This window comes from Seriola dumerili, unplaced genomic scaffold (assembly GCF_002260705.1).
Source record: "Seriola dumerili isolate Sdu_G_001 unplaced genomic scaffold, Sdu_1.0 BDQW01000202.1, whole genome shotgun sequence".
Classification (NCBI taxonomy): Eukaryota; Metazoa; Chordata; class Actinopteri; order Carangiformes; family Carangidae; genus Seriola; species Seriola dumerili.
In genome coordinates this window covers 1,131,676-1,148,560 of record NW_019174457.1, presented here as the reverse complement: position 1 = coordinate 1,148,560, position 16,885 = coordinate 1,131,676, and the positions used below count along the sequence as shown (strand labels likewise).

The 16,885-nt window shown below is 41.9% G+C and overlaps 1 protein-coding gene across 1 annotated transcript in view; it reads right to left on the bottom strand.

The window, feature by feature from the left end:
* Positions 1 to 4,764: 4,764 nt before the first annotated feature.
* Positions 4,765 to 16,885, bottom strand: part of col22a1 (collagen type XXII alpha 1 chain) — a 49,242-nt gene continuing 37,121 nt past the window's right edge. Inside the window, exons 44-64 of the mRNA XM_022753981.1 lie at positions 16,520 to 16,555; positions 16,316 to 16,429; positions 15,938 to 15,991; positions 15,566 to 15,619; positions 15,370 to 15,423; positions 15,163 to 15,216; positions 14,936 to 14,989; positions 14,761 to 14,814; positions 14,580 to 14,633; positions 14,442 to 14,486; positions 11,977 to 12,030; positions 10,630 to 10,683; positions 10,408 to 10,461; positions 7,751 to 7,822; positions 7,575 to 7,610; positions 7,400 to 7,444; positions 6,225 to 6,404; positions 6,031 to 6,097; positions 5,726 to 5,908; positions 5,043 to 5,120; positions 4,765 to 4,958 (exon numbers count right to left, since the gene is read on the bottom strand). Coding sequence (XP_022609702.1) covers positions 4,765 to 4,958; positions 5,043 to 5,120; positions 5,726 to 5,908; positions 6,031 to 6,097; positions 6,225 to 6,404; positions 7,400 to 7,444; positions 7,575 to 7,610; positions 7,751 to 7,822; positions 10,408 to 10,461; positions 10,630 to 10,683; positions 11,977 to 12,030; positions 14,442 to 14,486; positions 14,580 to 14,633; positions 14,761 to 14,814; positions 14,936 to 14,989; positions 15,163 to 15,216; positions 15,370 to 15,423; positions 15,566 to 15,619; positions 15,938 to 15,991; positions 16,316 to 16,429; positions 16,520 to 16,555 — 1,590 coding nt within the window. The remainder of the gene's footprint in view (positions 4,959 to 5,042; positions 5,121 to 5,725; positions 5,909 to 6,030; positions 6,098 to 6,224; positions 6,405 to 7,399; positions 7,445 to 7,574; positions 7,611 to 7,750; positions 7,823 to 10,407; positions 10,462 to 10,629; positions 10,684 to 11,976; positions 12,031 to 14,441; positions 14,487 to 14,579; positions 14,634 to 14,760; positions 14,815 to 14,935; positions 14,990 to 15,162; positions 15,217 to 15,369; positions 15,424 to 15,565; positions 15,620 to 15,937; positions 15,992 to 16,315; positions 16,430 to 16,519; positions 16,556 to 16,885) is intronic.

Here is a 16,885-nt window from a genome sequence, read left to right as displayed (position 1 = left end):
GCAATCATGAGCCGGTTAGGAAAACAAGAATTTGGTGAAGTGAAAAACATTTTAAGATTTCACATGTCAGGATCATAAATTTGTTTTGCCCGATTTTGTCATATTAATGTTCTTTTTCAAACATTGTAATAAAGTGATATGTTTTGGATAGTACTGAATTAAAACTGTTATTCACTGGTACACACAATCCATCTCAGAGCTGCCGCAGCTATCCTCTGTTAGAGGGTACTGAAGTTCAAAGATGCACAACTGGCAGCGAGTCACATTATTACGTGGCATGACTAAGAGAATTAAGCAGATTTGTATTCACACGGCGAGGTGGTCGATCAATGAAATTCCTCAGCCGCTTTATGATAAAATGGTGTCCTATTGAAAATAGAGTCCCTGGGTTGTTGTGGATATAATGTGGATTCAGGAAGGCATTTCACTGTTGCCTGGTTACAGCGGAGAGAGTCAACATCATCCCTACAGCTGTCTGCACAGCACAAATACATTCACAGATCAAATATGACCTTTACCAGGCTGCAGAAAAAGAGTTCGCATAGCAGCCATCCCAAAGACGTCCCTTTGATTTAATAGATCGTATCGTGGCTCACAGCCAATGGGTTTTAAGTTGTGTACATAAGTGGAAAGGGTGCACAGGGTTCATAAAATTTGATTTCAGCAAAAGATTAGTGATTGATTTACATATTCAGCTTGCGGATATTCACAATGGTGGATAGCAGAAGAACAGAGTATATTTCAAAGGGACACTATTTTAAATCTATAAAGGATACGAGTGAGCTGGATCTTTAAAATAGTCTGAATTAATGTCACTACAAAAATTTATATTTAAAGGTCCCACATTTTACACTTTTTCAGGTGTTTTATTTGAAGTGTTGATCGATAAGGAGAACCAAAAACCTTAATGTAGTGTTTACATCTCCTCTCTCAGGCTTCTCTCTGCAGCTCTAGTAACAACAAGTTGGTGAGCCAATCAGGGGAGAGGAGGCTCTGAGCCTCTCTTCTGATTGGCTGACTGTTTTCTGAATGATTGAATAAAAATATAGCAGATTTCAGGTAAAACACTCAAAGATACAAAATCCTGCAAGGTTGGATGGTAGGTCCAGGTGGGGTCGGACTGAGAACGGTGACTCCTTTGTTGTGACATCACAAAGTTACAGGAAGTCCTGACAGCTGGTTTTAAGGCTCAGTTTCTGAATACAGGCTGTGTGCATTTCTCTGTGGACTGAGCGCTGTGATACCTTCACTGTATTAATATAGAACCTAGACCTGATCTATAATCAAACAACACATGGACATCTACCTTTATACAATATGTGACCTTTAACATTCATATTATGATGAATAATGGTTGAAGTCAAGCTTTATTGCACTTACCGTTGCCAGTATACAACAACAGACGTGTTAAGTCCCAACATTGTTACTGTCACATCTAAATAAGAGGGGTTGCATAAAGTTTTAGTACCATATCAAAAGTCAGACAAGCACTTATTCAAAAAACATAGCAAAGCCTGTATTATAAAATGAATCTGTTCCATTCTTTATTATACAGTACAGTACATGTGTCTTTCCAATACTTACAATATGCTACTTATTTAAAGTATCTTAGCACCAATTTATCAGGAAAAAAATGGGAAAAAGTTAATACAATTTAGTTAATGCATTAAAACACCTCTGCACTGGTTCAAATTGTGAATAATTTATCCATATAACTTAAAAAAAAAAAATTAAATCAGCACAAATAGCTAATTTGAATAATGATAGGTGTATGGCCTATATGCATTACAAAATATAGAGCTTTGTGCAGCAACCTGCTATCCCACCCTGTAACACAGTCTATTGGTAACTGTAACAAGCATTTACAAATCAAAGAAATAGCAATACTGATACGGTCGGATTGTTCAATAGTAAACCAGTGACAGAGAAGCAGCTAATAGGTGAATTAAATGGCATGGCTGAAAGAGCAGGTCATTCACTCCATTCCCTTGTTTGTGACCAAACCTGGTTCTGAACATATTGTACATTTGAACTTCACTGCATTTAAAGATGCTCTCTACCACTTGGCCTACATCTACAAATACATTAGTTTTCAAATGCATCATTTTTTGTTATGTTTAACATCTGCGCTGTTTTAAAATAAAAATATATTAGTGTGGATGTAGCTACAAATATTTGCCAATTTGCAATTGGTTGATTTAAATCTCAGAGGTAACAGCCACAGTTTTGTTGGTTAGATCGAAAAAAAGACAATGTCAGTAAAGAAAAACCGAAAACACTCATTATTAGTAAATCAGCTAGCTAAGACATGTCAAATCCTGTCTTAGCTAGCTAGTTAGCCTAGCTGACCAGCTAATTTTTAAACCATTTTTTGATATGACGCAAGCTAGAGGGTCCAGCCTGCTGAATGTTTTGGATTTATTCAGCCATCTCCATGAATTAATGACAAATATCTCTTTTTCAATTCATGTTTTCCACTTTTTTTTTTAAAATGAGCCCATGTAACAGAGGCCACTGTCCACATGTGGCCAAAAGTGAGAACTGCAGGATGCAAATTATTTGCCACCATAAACTACCAGTCATACCAGACCTAGCACAGCTGTAGCAACATCAGCCAAAAAAGTGTATTGGATTTTATTGAGGGTGCATTTTAATTCCGATGAATTAAACATTTCTTATCTTAGATGAAGAATGTGTTATTACATCTTTCAAAAACTACGTAGGTTTGCTTTAATGTAACACATTTAATCACACCTGCCTCTGAAGCCGCTGAGAAATATTGGTCAAATTAAATGATCACATTCTGCTTTACCAACATCCTCAAAATGAGGTTGTGTTGCAGCAACAATTTGACATTCCTCATGAATCTCCCTCCGTTAGGTAACCTGAGCAAGAGGTGATAAGTGTTACTGCGCCCATATTGTGATAACCTGTGACCTTTTGGTCATATGTAATTTCTTGGCAAGCTCACATAAGATTTTTATACTCGCTTCTTCAAAATTTCCCCTTTTGCTCTTGTGGGTATTGATAAGCTTCTTCATGTTTTTGAAAGGAAGACAAATGTGCAAACTTTTGTAGAGGCTATTTAAATGGTTCTAGATGACCAATATGTCTGAGGTTGGAGAGAAGTGTAATTGGTCCACGAGGGATGTAAGGCAAAACGGTTACCACAATGCTCCGGTCATCAGGATGCAGGGAAGCATCACTCCAATTTTAGGTTCCAGGGGACAAATAAGAAAAGCTATGTGTCTTCAGAGCAGGGCTGAGCTGCCACAGCGTAGGCACTTAATAAGCCTCGCTGAACAGAAAGGAAGTGACACGTTTAGAGAGAGCACTGTGAAACAAGCAGCTTTTCAAGAAAGGTGAACAAAGGCTGCAATTATACCACCTCCTCAAAGCCGTTCACTGCCCAAGTCCATGCATACCTCAGAGAGAGAGAGAGAGAGAGAGAGAGAGAATGGACAGAGCCACTTCATTAAACATAATAGTACATATCTGATATTTCTAACTGTCTCAACTTCTGTCCTTTAGACTCAGGTTTAAATACACAGCCTGTGGATGAACAAATGAACACATGGCACGTATGACTGATGCATACCCTGTTATTCATTTTAAATGGCTATCATTATAAAATTAGACATCCCACTTAAAAAAAAAAAAAAAAATCATACAAAATGGATAGTGTGGGTACTGTATTATATCTTTTTCAGCAAATAATCAGAATTTTTGGAATGAAATCCGCCAAATCTCTCCCAAAGCTTGAATTGCCAAGACTCTGCTTTATGGGTTGTGACAGAGGGAATTTTCGCTGCCTCTGGTTTATTCCCAGAATAAAATCTTATTTTCATTTCTGTCTAAATAAATCAAACATGTTTACTTTTTACAAATGGAGCAAAATAACAATTTATGTAAGGGTGGTTATATTTCTGTGCCTGATCTTGGGCAGCAACACGATCCAAAACGAGGCGACATGAGAACACTGCTACCAGCTTGGAGGCAAGAGGCGCACGAATGTGGTCATCCATCAGTCTGCACAGTAAGTCATTAACACTCCTCCTACACAAAATCACTATCGGTATTTGAGACTGTGCCTCACACTGCCCCCCCCCCCCCCTTCCCCTTCCAATCAGTGACAACAAAACAGATAATTCCCTTGACTGACTAATTACCAACAGACTTGTAGAAGATCCCCTGTGAGAGATCAATTTAGTGAGCAGTAACTGACAACTGCGGCTTGACGAAGTACAGTGTGGGCTGCGAAGGGTAATTGATGCAAAATGGTTGTGAGGCAGAAGAAAAAAAAAAAAAAAAAAAAGAGAGCCTGTGATGCTGACATATTCCTGCAAGAAAACGCCTGTAACGCTGTACTTTTGAGATAATTACTGATGAAACGATACAATATCAGAATCCCGAATCTTCGCTCCCGATGGGAGTGAAGTGTGAGAGGGAACTGCATCATCCTTGTTATCTCCCTATATATTTTACAGGAAGCATGCAAGTGGGGGAAAAAAAACAAAAAACAAACTGTTTAGCTGCCCTCTTTACCCCATATTAAATCTTATAACGTCCCCCGATGCTCAACCCCCATCCGTCCCAAGCTTCATACCAAAAAAACAAACAAAACAAAGAATCTGACCGGCAGCACATATTGCTTCAGCCCTCCGTACTGAGGTTATCTTCAAAAAGGAAAAGTTCTTGATTCAGACTGACACAACCAAGTTCATAAATACAGCTGGACTTCAAGCTCTTTGTGTCTCTTGTTTCTTAAGTCCCCTTGACGTTTTTGGTGTGGGGTCTTTGTGCCAGGCTGGCATAGTAGGCACACTGGGTGGGGTCACATTGGCCAGGAGGACCTGGAGGTCCAGGCTGACCGTGGGGACCAGGGTTTCCTGGCTCTCCCTGGACTCCGGCCTGTCCTGGGCTTCCGTCTTTACCGTAGCCAGGCAGACCGGCTGGACCTGGCGCAGACAGAGCAGTAATTAGTGACGGGGTGGAACCAACATAATGATGATGAACGCAGTGAGTAAGAGACCGGTTGTTACCTATCGGGCCAGGAGGGCCTTGCTCTCCTCTTTCACCAATACCAGTTTCTCCCTTCTCTCCTCTTGTTCCTTTCTCACCTGAAACGAACAGGAAAACGAAAACAGGAAAGTTTTTTTCCCAAAAAGGAAAAAAAGATTATAATGAAATTCTGGCACAAATGTTGTTTCTTCTCTCTTCTATCAGTCTTAAAGGCTACGACACAGTGGTGGGTGATCTGACCAAAAGATCACATGACAATCCACGATCTGAATCACACTCTGCATCCTGTTCCCACTCTGATTTTATTCTGAAAATCCTGAGCAGAAGTTGTGATTCGTATCTTTCTGCCGCTTTGACACTTCTTTAAGATGTTGGTCTCTTCGCGCACAGTGCTGTCTTCTGTTCACTGACTGTGTCACACATCTCACTCTTCGATACAAGTCTATGTAAGTCAGATCACCCACTCCGACTACTGCGTGATATTGGTCACTATAAATAAAGGAAGTAATTTCAATGACAAAATTCTCTTGTAGTTGCACCAGTGATTGATTTTGAACCTTAAAATTGCAGGAGACGCTGTGACTCTGTGAAGGAACAAGGTCACACACACACACACACACACACACACACACACACACACACACACACACACACACACACACACACACACACCCAATAACATTGATATAAGTCTTCGTCGTACCTTTAGGGCCCATGGGTCCTCTGGGTCCTTCCCCTCCATTCTGTCCAGGCATGCCAGGCTCTCCCGGGGGGCCAGATCGTCCAGGACTGCCGTCCTTACCTGGAGGGCCCGGAGGTCCCGGACGGCCGGCTGTGCTCTTCACATGCGCCGGCTGCATCTGAGCCATGAGGTAAGCCAGTTTGGCTGGATGCAAAAGAAAACTGACTTTAATCTCAGAACTCTTCTGTTAAATTTGCCCAGATGAACCAAACATGTCTCTGAGATCTTCGGGCGAGATCAGAGCCAAACAGAAATCTCCTCCTCACCATCTAATTGTTTTGCCAGCTCCTCCTGGATGAGCCGTCTCATCTGCTCCAGTGATACCGACTCTCCCTGAGACAACAGAGATGTTAATGATTAACTCAATTATTAATACCTAAATCTCACTCATCTGTGAATATTGCTGTGGCATCAACATCGCTTCAAAATCTCATTAATTTTTTGCATGGATATGACTCACCCTTGGTCCTGGGATACCAGGGTTTCCTGAAGGTCCTTGTGACCCAGGAGGCCCTATTTCTCCTGGTGGTCCTGACATGCCCATCATTCCTGTGTGGCCCTTTCTGCCTGGGGGTCCTGGGTTTCCAGGCATTCCTGATTCTCCTGAATGTCCTTTATCTCCCTTTATACCTGGGTCACCCTGGATAAGATATCAGAGCAGTGCTTCAAAATAACTGATGGGTAACTTACTGAACAATGAGGAATGCATTGAGGGAAGAGTCGATTATACTCCTTATATACTAAGCATGAATGTAAAGCTGCACAAAAATATTTGTATTTTTTTCTATTGCTATTTATACATATACTATACTACTATATGTGTAACTTTACTGGCTCACAAAATATACAAAATGACAAACATATGCATGTTAACCATGGACCTGAATTAATCAAATAATTATAATCAGTTCAATAACACACAAATCATTGTGTTGTTCTTGTTCATAATGAATACTGTATATCATTCAAACATTCACAGAACAGGCTGGTCAGAAGGTATAAAACCTGGAGTCACATCAATAAGATCGGAGAGCTACTCTGACTTATGAAGAACACTTAAAACATTTTGAGTTTGTTATTGACAAGCAGCATCTGCTGATGTGAATCAAGATCTCAGCAGAAGAAGGATGGAGAGCTGTTGATTTGCTGTCCAAACAAAAAGCTCTCTGCATGCCTGACGCTTGGCAAAGAGCAGCTTGACACTCCACACACAAAAGACACGGAAGATTACAATTGTTTGCTTGTTATAAGCTGAAGCACGTTGTATTTGTCAGATCAGATCACATTTCATGACCAGGTCATTCCAAAAGCTTCACACTGTACACAGACATACTGTACATACATAACCACCTACTCTTTCTATAAAATAACGTGTTACATTACCCATTCAATATTTACTCCACCACCGGTCTTACACTCCTACATAGCCTCGCACTATTTGTATTCCTGTTTACACTCTGCAGCACCTGACCTATATCTGCATTTGTTTCTCCATGTTTATGTTTATCTTTGTTCAGCTTTGTTCATCTGAACTAGAGATCTGAGTCATATTCCCTTGTATCTATAAACAAACTTAGACAATAAAGCTGATTCTGGTTCAGATCATGTATTTGTTTACGTCCCTTTAGTACTCACCTTATCTCCTTTGACGCCACGATCACCAACTCTGCCCGGCATCCCCTACAAACCAAAACCAGTGGATGTGAGCAAGAAATCAAGTCACAGTGAGCGATACGATACGATACGATACGATACGATACGATACGATACGATACGATACGATTCATCAGTGGTCTTAGGAAGTGCTTACCTGCTTTCCCTCGGGGCCCACTGGACCAGCTGGACCCTGGACATCAACATAAAAGTAAGCATTACTGACAGCTGCTCAAATCTGGGATCTGAAATTATTCTTTTAATCAAAACACACACACACACACACACACACACACACACACACACAAAAACAAAAACAAATCTTCCACTCACCGCGGGGCCTTTAGGCCCACTAAATCCGGGTAATCCTGGGTTGCCGGCCTCTCCCTTGTCTCCCCTGAGACCCTGTGAGACAGCAGAGACATGGCTGTTCACATCACATGGCACGCACGTGGCGTACTGTACTTGTAGTCTAAAAGCCTCGCTCATTACTGAGGATTCAGCAAGATTAACATTTAGCTGCAGTTCTTATCAACATGCAGCAGTGCCCTGGATAAAAATCTCATAAACCAATCTTGCGGTGGGACATGCCAGCTTGAAGAGATTAAAATTCATATTTACAAGGGACATGTAGGCCCGAAGACAAGCTGGTTATGGCAGCTGCAGAGTGCAGGAATTTTCTAATGTTTGCACAAATTACAGAGCGATTCATGTTCTTTTCCTCACCTCCACTTGTCAAGATTCCTCTGCTTTATTTTTAGTGAAATGGATACTCTTCTCTATCTTCACCACTCACTACACAATCCTTTCTTTGCATGGGTAAATTTGGTCATCTGATAACATTTTTGGCAACATCTGATCCTGCCTCTAAATACCTTCAGCCTCCGCTAAAATCACCCTCCATCTCCTCCTCTAACCCTCCTGCATCTGGTTCCTGCCCTCCCCCGTCCTCCGGGCTATTTCTGATGATCTGCTCCCTCTGCCGACTGATATCATCGACTCCTCTCTGATAGCTGGCTGCATATCGTCTGCCCTCCAGTTAGCAACAGTTACTCTTCCTCCCAAGAAACCATCCCTCTGCCCACGGACCAGTGTGCAGGTCCTTCTATTTCTTTCCAAAACGTTCTGTTGTGAATAATACCGACATGTGAAATTACAAAAAAAACAAACAAAACAAACAAAAACAAAACGTCTAACTGGTCTCTCAAGATCTCCATCTTTATTTGCTATATTTTACTTCCCTAACAAATGACATCTGTCATGACGACCTCTCGCTCTCCCTCCTCGTCATCTACAGTCCCAGCGTCTCTCTATGAACTCCCTAATCAGCGAACCCTCACACACTTTAATTAACCTCATCTGTGTGCTGAGCGAAATTGCACAAGTGCATTGAGTACAATGACTCCGATTTCTTTATGGAGGACTGTGACAGCACTTTGAAATGACATGTCACCAGGGCAGAGGCCTTTCTGTGGCCAGTAAAGTGCAAAGCTCATATTTCATAAGTAGCTGTAGCTCAAATAAAATAGATATCTTCATGGGTTTGTGTTAGAAACTTGTTGCCTATTCCTCTGGGATTTTTCTGTATCGGCTTCTTGCTCTGAGTGAGAGTGTCCGACATGAACACAGAGAGAGATTTACGCTCTCACTGGTTTGAAGTGTGCGAAGCTGATTCGTGAAAAGGAGATGTCATGTACTTCTGTGCAAATCACCGGCCTGACAGGTATGTTCCCTCTCAGTGCTACCTGCCGCCTGTTTGATTGTTGTGCAATTTACATGCAGACAGTGTTGCTGAAACACAAATTAACAGCAGCCTGTATTGTTTTCATGGCAGGCTGCGATGGGGGGGGGGGGGGGGGGGGGGGGCACGTCCCTAGAAAAGCAATACAGAATAAAAAAAATTGCACATAGTTCTGTTTTCAAGCCGCTGTCAAGCAGGGATGAAGGTCAAAGCTGCTGCAGCTTCTCCAGGCGAAGCTTCGCAGTAAAGGTTTTTCTTCTGTTTTATTTGAAACATTAATGGCTTCGTTCTTTTGGTAAATTCAGGAACAATTTTCCATCTATTCAATTAAAAGTAAGAGTGCCTGTTAATGCCTGCTGTAAAGATGCTTCATAATATTTACAACACCTACACTCAGCCAGTGGCGCTCCTAGACTCTGGGGGGGCCTCCAGCCCCCCCCCCCCCCATGCGGACGCTACAAGAGACTGGCAGAGACTACAATTTACTGTCTCCAAAACGCTGGTTTCTAGTTCGCCTCTCCTGGCGATGTGCCTCTGCACTCAGCTTCATCTTGGCATGAAGCCTGACACCTCTGAAATTAAGGACAACTTTGACAAAACTGATCTTTTTTTTTTTTTCCCCTGAAGCACGCTCCCCTCCCTCCCCTCCCTCCCCTCCCTCCCAGTTCCACATGACCTTGTTTGCAATTCTGCATCATCAGATGATTCAGACCTGATGTCATCACGGACCCTGCGTAGGTATTTGTCTACGAAACGTCTGCAAGACGCACAGACCTGCCGAGGGATTTATAGGCCTTGTGCCTCCTGGAGACGGTGAACTACAGCCCGATCTGTTTTGCTCTGAAGTTACTTGACAATAAGTTTTCTCTTACTGGCAGGAACCTGGTCAACTCCTTTCAATCCTGGCTCACCCAGGGGAAAGTGATGCTCCCACCCCGGTCAGGACAACATTTACTACGATCTTTCGTCACAACATGACAGTTCATCTCTTCTAGAAATACTTCATAGCCTCCTCTCACCTTCAGTTACATCCCACATACAGTAACTGTTTCCTCTATTAGCTCTGTTTTCCCTCCTGCCTCTCACTCACTTCTCTACTAAAATTGATCTTTCTGTGAAACATAGAATATTTGTCACAGCTTCTACGGCCCTTTTCATTGTTCCAGTTGTTCGTCATTCACCTGGGAGCTTATTATTCTGATGCAAAAAGCTTGACAGAGAGAAAAACTGAATTTAAACATTAACTCACTGGAGTTCCAGGGAGACCTGCTTTTCCCGACGGCCCTGGTTCACCTGGCTTGCCCTAGGATGGAAAAAAAAAAAGAAGAAAAAGACAGTATGAGAAAATGGATGGGGAAGGACAGCAAGAGAAATGACTTGAGTGCCACTTTACGTCCATATCTATCTGTCTGCTTGACACTGTGCTGTGTCTGTCTTGTGTTTGCGTCAGACAGCCCTGCCAGAGACTCACCGACTCCCCTCTTGGTCCAATACGTCCCTCTGGACCTGGAGGTCCCATAGAGCCCTGCAAAAACAAACCAAAAAAAAAACAAAAAACAGACAGTTTTATCACATCTTCTACATACTGAAAACACTGACTCGTTCATATCTCACCTTCAGGGCACGCCTTCAGGCAAGCATGACCATTTTAAAATCTTTACTGAAACACAGCCTGGACTGCAGCAGTGAGTTAACTCCTGTTTTTTTGTGGAGGGAGTAGGAGGGAAACATATTCTGACTTTAGGGGCCTTGCAGTGTGAGAACAGTCTGTCTCCAAACCCCACAGTAAGAGGATGAGGTAGGTTTTTTTCGGTGAAGTGTTATATCCTGCTACTAAACAAATGGGCGGAATAAAAGTGCTGTGGCCTCTAAATGTGTATGTGAGAGGGATTTCAGTTTGTCGTTTGATGAAGATGAATGGGATGAAACACAATGTCAAAAGATATAAAACTTAATTTACACAAATACTACTGGACCTTTAGTATTATACAGACGTGATTAATGCTGGAAATGCTGCATTCTGTCCAAAAATTTTTTTAATCTTATTGAGTATTATCAATCAATGGAGGACTGGTTCCAGAAAGGCAAAATAACGATTATTCTCAGGACGTGGGTGACTGAGCCGGGGATGAATGTTATACAGGGAAAACAAGTATTTGCTGCGGCGGCACGTGTATAACCTTTAGACAGAGAATGCATAAAGGAAAACTGTGTGGATTTCATGCTTTTGAACTTATTGTATACTTTTTTAAAAAATGAATAAAAGTCACTTTATTGCACCTTTGTTTTCTGTGTGTGTGAGATGGACTGAGGGAAATGCAGAGACTTAAAATACTGAGTTGACTTTTACCTTCCGGGGGTCACAGTTTTGACGCGTATGCATAGCAGAAAATACAATTGCAAGCCGTGAAAAAACCAAGGGTGTAATTTCCACCCTGGATTCAGGAACATGTCCACCCTCACTTTTCAAAATCCTATTTGTGTCCCCCTGACATTTATTGTTTCAGGTTGATTTTCTTAATAAACATGTCTATGGACTTTGGTCTCTTACTGTCCTGCAACCACAGCCCAGAGGAGAGAAGATCTAAGTGGATAGAGGATGTTGAATACACGCTCCTGAGTCCCTCAAATCAATAATCTTGAGTCGTGAGTGCTTTGAAAACTTCTTTTTGCCCTGGGTTTTGCCTCTCAGGATACATACAGGCTTATAGATTAAGTATATTGGGTAAGTATGCAGCTTGAAAGGAATACCGCCTAATCAGGGGTTAAAAAACATTTTAAAAACTCTGTAATATCAAATGTACAAGGCTGAACATACCTCCTTCCCAGGTTTGCCGTCACGCCCGAGCGATCCAGGCTTTCCATCTTCTCCCTGTTCGGCACATAAGAAGAAATATAGAGAAACTCAGAGAACTAATTTGAGGTAAGGTTTACTTCATTTCCCCAGAGAAATTTGTCTCGGATCAGAGAAGCCGAAACATTTTTGAAGTTTGACCCAATTTTCTTTTTCTGTTTGTTTTATTGCATTGTCATGCTCTCAAGTGAGAGACCTTACTAATCAATTAAGGACCATGAGATTGAATCATTAGACGATATAGGATTTGTGGTAAAAGACTTACATCTGCATCTTTCAAAATATTCTAATGGCGTTAGCTGAAAATTAGTGTGGGATGCATTTTATACATCTTTCACTTCAACTATCATATTCCTGCAACTATCACTAAAGCTAGAAGATATCGTCATGGTGACAGGAGTATGGGGTGTTAATGAAATGTTTAATTAGTGTAGCTTTTAGCTTGCTAGCTAAAATGTTCTACCTGCTGCCTTAAGCTAGCTAGCCACACAGTCCTGTACAATTCCTACAAAAACATGAACACACCAATCTCATTAGGCCTGAAAAATCATATTTAAAAGCATTAAAAATATAAAGCTTACATTTTCTTAAGCGCCATTTTCATCCACTTTTATGTGTTTTCTTATACGTTTGACCTTTGACTTCCTTTTGAGTCGCTGAGCGCAGCATGTTGTTCATATATCATGTGTAATAATGTCCGTACACAATGTATGAACATATATGTGCGCTGTGGTTTGTAGAAATGTTCATGAGAAGCGTTACGAGTGCGTCGCGGTACTTCTTAAGGGCTGAAATGTTTATATGACGGTATATCGCACTTTCTAAGCTAGCTAGTTAGCGTCTGTGCTAAAATAACTTGCTGTGTGAGAGCGGCCTGTAGCGAGCCAACTGTATGACTGACCGGTACATGTTCTGTTCCTGTTCAGACAATAATAATAATAATAATAATAAAGACAATAATACTCCTCATTCTGCTGAGTGCGGTTACACACACTGTGCAGAGGCTAAATCTGTATTTCTTAGTGTATATACTGCAACAGTTTCCTGGATAATAATGAAAATAATTTGCGTATGACTGACATTTAGTGACAGTAATTATAAGCGGTGGAGAGTAAATCTCAGTGTGTCTATGGAAACTCTTCACTAATACATTGTCTGCTGTCAGTGTGGCAGCGCGGGGGCTTCAGGGCTGAGAGGCTGCCTGTCAGAGTTGTCTGTAATGAGCCGTGCTATTGGTCACGGCGCTGTGGCACCAACCTTTCCTGCGGGTGCGCGTTGTGCGAGAGACAGAGCAGCGGTGGCGAGAGTGATTCTCTCGGAGAAGAAAGTGTGTGGAAAAAGTGCAAGTGTCAGACAACAGGCTTTGACATCGCAGTGCGGCATGCCAAAACACTGACTGTGGCTGTGAACTGTTCCCTGAGCTCCTGCAGCTACAGCTGCTGAGCGGAGAGGGACGGTCACCATCCAATGCTCTTCACCGGTTTTATTCCTTTTGCAGTTTTAAAAGTGAAAATGCCACCGTTTTCAAATCCAGCAATGATGATACTGCAAAAATGTTGTCATTTTTACAGTTATGTTCATATTGTTGTATTGTATATTATAGGTGTAAAAGTGCTGGAGCCTTAAAATGCTATATGTAGGGGCAAAGAGAGAGACATTTGTCATTTGATAAGGATGAATGGAATAAATGCAATTTCAGGATCATTAATTACATTAAATTTCCAATTATTACATTTGCATATTAAATCAATTTAATGGAGGAAACCAGCCCTGTACAGACACCAGACTTGTCTTGGGTTGTTGCTCCATCATCCAACTGAAAAACTGCAGACTTCATCAAAATAGAGTAAAAGGTCTGTCACCTAAAATACACAAAACTGCACAGGGGAAGATTTTCTGCTTTTCCACACAGTCACATTCCCCAAATACCATTTTTTGCTTACATTTCCAAGGTGAAATGAAACTGAACACTGCTGTCACAAGAGGTGGAAACTTTCCAAATGTCAAAATAAGAGTAAAAGATGAAACGTTGCTGCTTCGTCTTCAGATATCTTTGATACATTACACTTTTTTTTATCTACCAGAAGTCATTAATTTTAATTGCAAATGCATTGCATCAATGTGTAGTATTAACATATTTTGATGGACTAAAGCGAGTGAGAAAGTTCAAGTCTCAAAAATGATGTGTTAGAAATTGCTTCATGAATCCAATGCACAGTGTATGCCTGGTCACCATTTATACCCCCCCCCCCCCCCCCCCCCCCCCCCGTTACATCACAGTAACAGGTGACAGAAAGTCAATGGGGCTCCCTGCAGATGCTGAAGCTCATTAGGCAAGAAAATGGAGGCCAAAGAATAAATACTGGTTTTGTGTTTAAGTGCAAACTGACATGTTCAAATACATGAAAGATAATTAGTAGCACACTGACCTTAGATCCTGGAGGTCCAGGTTCTCCTCTGTGGCCTTTAAAGCCCTGCACAGGAGGAGAAAACACAACGAATCAGCCACAACAACTTCTGCACGGCCAACTTCTTCCATCACATCTGTTTACTGGCTGGTCACTTACTGGGAGTCCCCTCAGCCCAGGGTTTCCTGGTGGCCCGGGTTCACCTTGCTTGCCCTGGAAAGAAAACAGAAATAGTTACAGCATCATGTCTTGGCAAATTATACTGTCAAATGTATCTAAATACAGACAATGTTTTGTAGTTGGTGTTCAAACTCTATATGGATTATTTCCATCTACTTACAGGTTCTCCTGTTTCACCTAGTCTGCCATCCTTTCCCATCTTTCCAGGCTGACCCTGCAGATGAGCAGATCAAACTGATTGTTTAACATCTTACAATTGCATTTATTACATCACAATAACTGCATATATTCTCATGTATATTCATGATGCTGTACGTCAAATAATATATTCTTACAATCATGCCAGGAAGACCCGGTGGTCCCTGGATTCCTTTCAGACCCTCTTTGCCCTGGTGAAAACAAACAAACAACAGGTCACTGTCACCATTGAGAAAGAAAAGATTAATGGCCACTATTACCACGCAGGCTGGCTGACCTACATGCTGGAGGGAGGAGGTTTGTACAATAATGACACATGGGTAATACGTTTTTTGAGGGGAAAGTGCACAGAATGCAGCCTGACCTTTTCTCCAGGGGGCCCTGGGGGACCAGCGGGGCCAGGCTGTCCATCGTTACCCTGAAGAGGAAAGAGACAGTGTCAGTGGAGGTCACCAGAAATAGAAACCCTGATTATGAGATCAAATCCAAAGAAAAAACATACGTATTTAGACCAATTGGAATGCTGTAACTTAAAAAAATTAAAGAAAATATGCCAAGAATAGTAACTTACAGGTGTACCCATCAAGCCAGCAGCACCTGGATGACCAGGGGGTCCTGGGTGACCCTGTTAATACAGAAAATAGTGATAAAATATAATTAACTTCTTCATACCTGCAAATATTTTGATTAACAGTTCTTTAAACACAGAGATAAAGACAGAACTGTGACAGTAAAGTACAAGGCTCAGTCATAAACGTCAAATATACCTTGTCTCCTTTCTCTCCAGGGCCTCCAGGAGGTCCTCGATCACCTTTTATACCCTGTAGTGAAACAGAAAGAAAGATTATATGAGATGTCACATTTCAAGAGGAAAACATCCATCTGAAAAACTATCTGTCAGAAGAAAATAAAACCTTAAAATGTTCCGAAATATTACCACAGAGGAAGATGTAGCAGTGGCTATATTGCTTTGGAAAAATGATTCAATACCTTTTTAAAATAGTGTTTCAATATTAAACTTCTCTCCCTATTACCTGAACCTTGTGTTGTGAAAAAAAAGAAAACCAAGGTGACAAAGGCAACTACTTAGTGTTTGGCCATTTGGGAGCAACAAGCGTGCGGTTAGTGTGCAAACTTGCCTTGCCTCCGTCGGCTCCGGGGGGCCCTTGAGGTCCGGCTGGTCCCGGCGGGCCCTGTAATGACACAGCAGAGCATCAGTCTCTGTCCAGACAGACAGCACAGAGCGCCGTCACCTGGTCCTAATTGTCCACTGCTGCCCCCAGAGGAAGCCGAGCTAATGATGCAGACAGAGCCGCGCACATCCTTCACACCAACTGTGACTGATGATGATAAAAGCACAGCTCGGACACTCATGCATCACACAGAGCTAATATAGTGGAGAAGCAAGCTTTATAATACCCCTTTAAAGATGAGCAGAGTTATCATAATAGACTTTATATTACAGGAGAAGTGAGGTTATGAACAACAGCGATGGAATATTAATGACTTTGTCCTACTTGGTAACCGTCTTGACCGTCTTTCCCCGGAGGTCCTGTGTGTCCTTTGTCTCCGGGGATTCCTGGGAGCCCGGGTGGTCCGGGTGGGCCTGCAGGGCAGTCTGAGCAAACATCCTAAAAGACATGTTTGTGATAAAGTGACTGAGTCTCAGCATCCAAACATAAAGTCTTTTCTCATTAACGAGGAGTGGAAACGCTCCTTACCTTCAAATTTAGGTCAGAGAGGTCGGCTGCCTTTCCCTGAGAGACGGGGAATGAAAGGGTTAATCAATCAGGGAATGCAAATTAGTGGCTCTACTCACAGAACAACATAGGGGACAATTCCCAGATTAACCTTATATATTTAATATTAAGCTACATGGTCAAAACTACATGCTCCCACGTGTGACAGCTGAAAATTCAGTTCAGAAACCACAAGCATTAAACTGCTGCTGTGACTCCACGCTTCTGCTCTCAGGCTTTGCACCACATTGTGGAACCTGCTGCAGGGATTTTGCTCCAATTCATCCACAATCGCATCAGTTCACTCCAACGCTGATGTTGGGTGATAAGGCCTGGCCTCACAGTCTG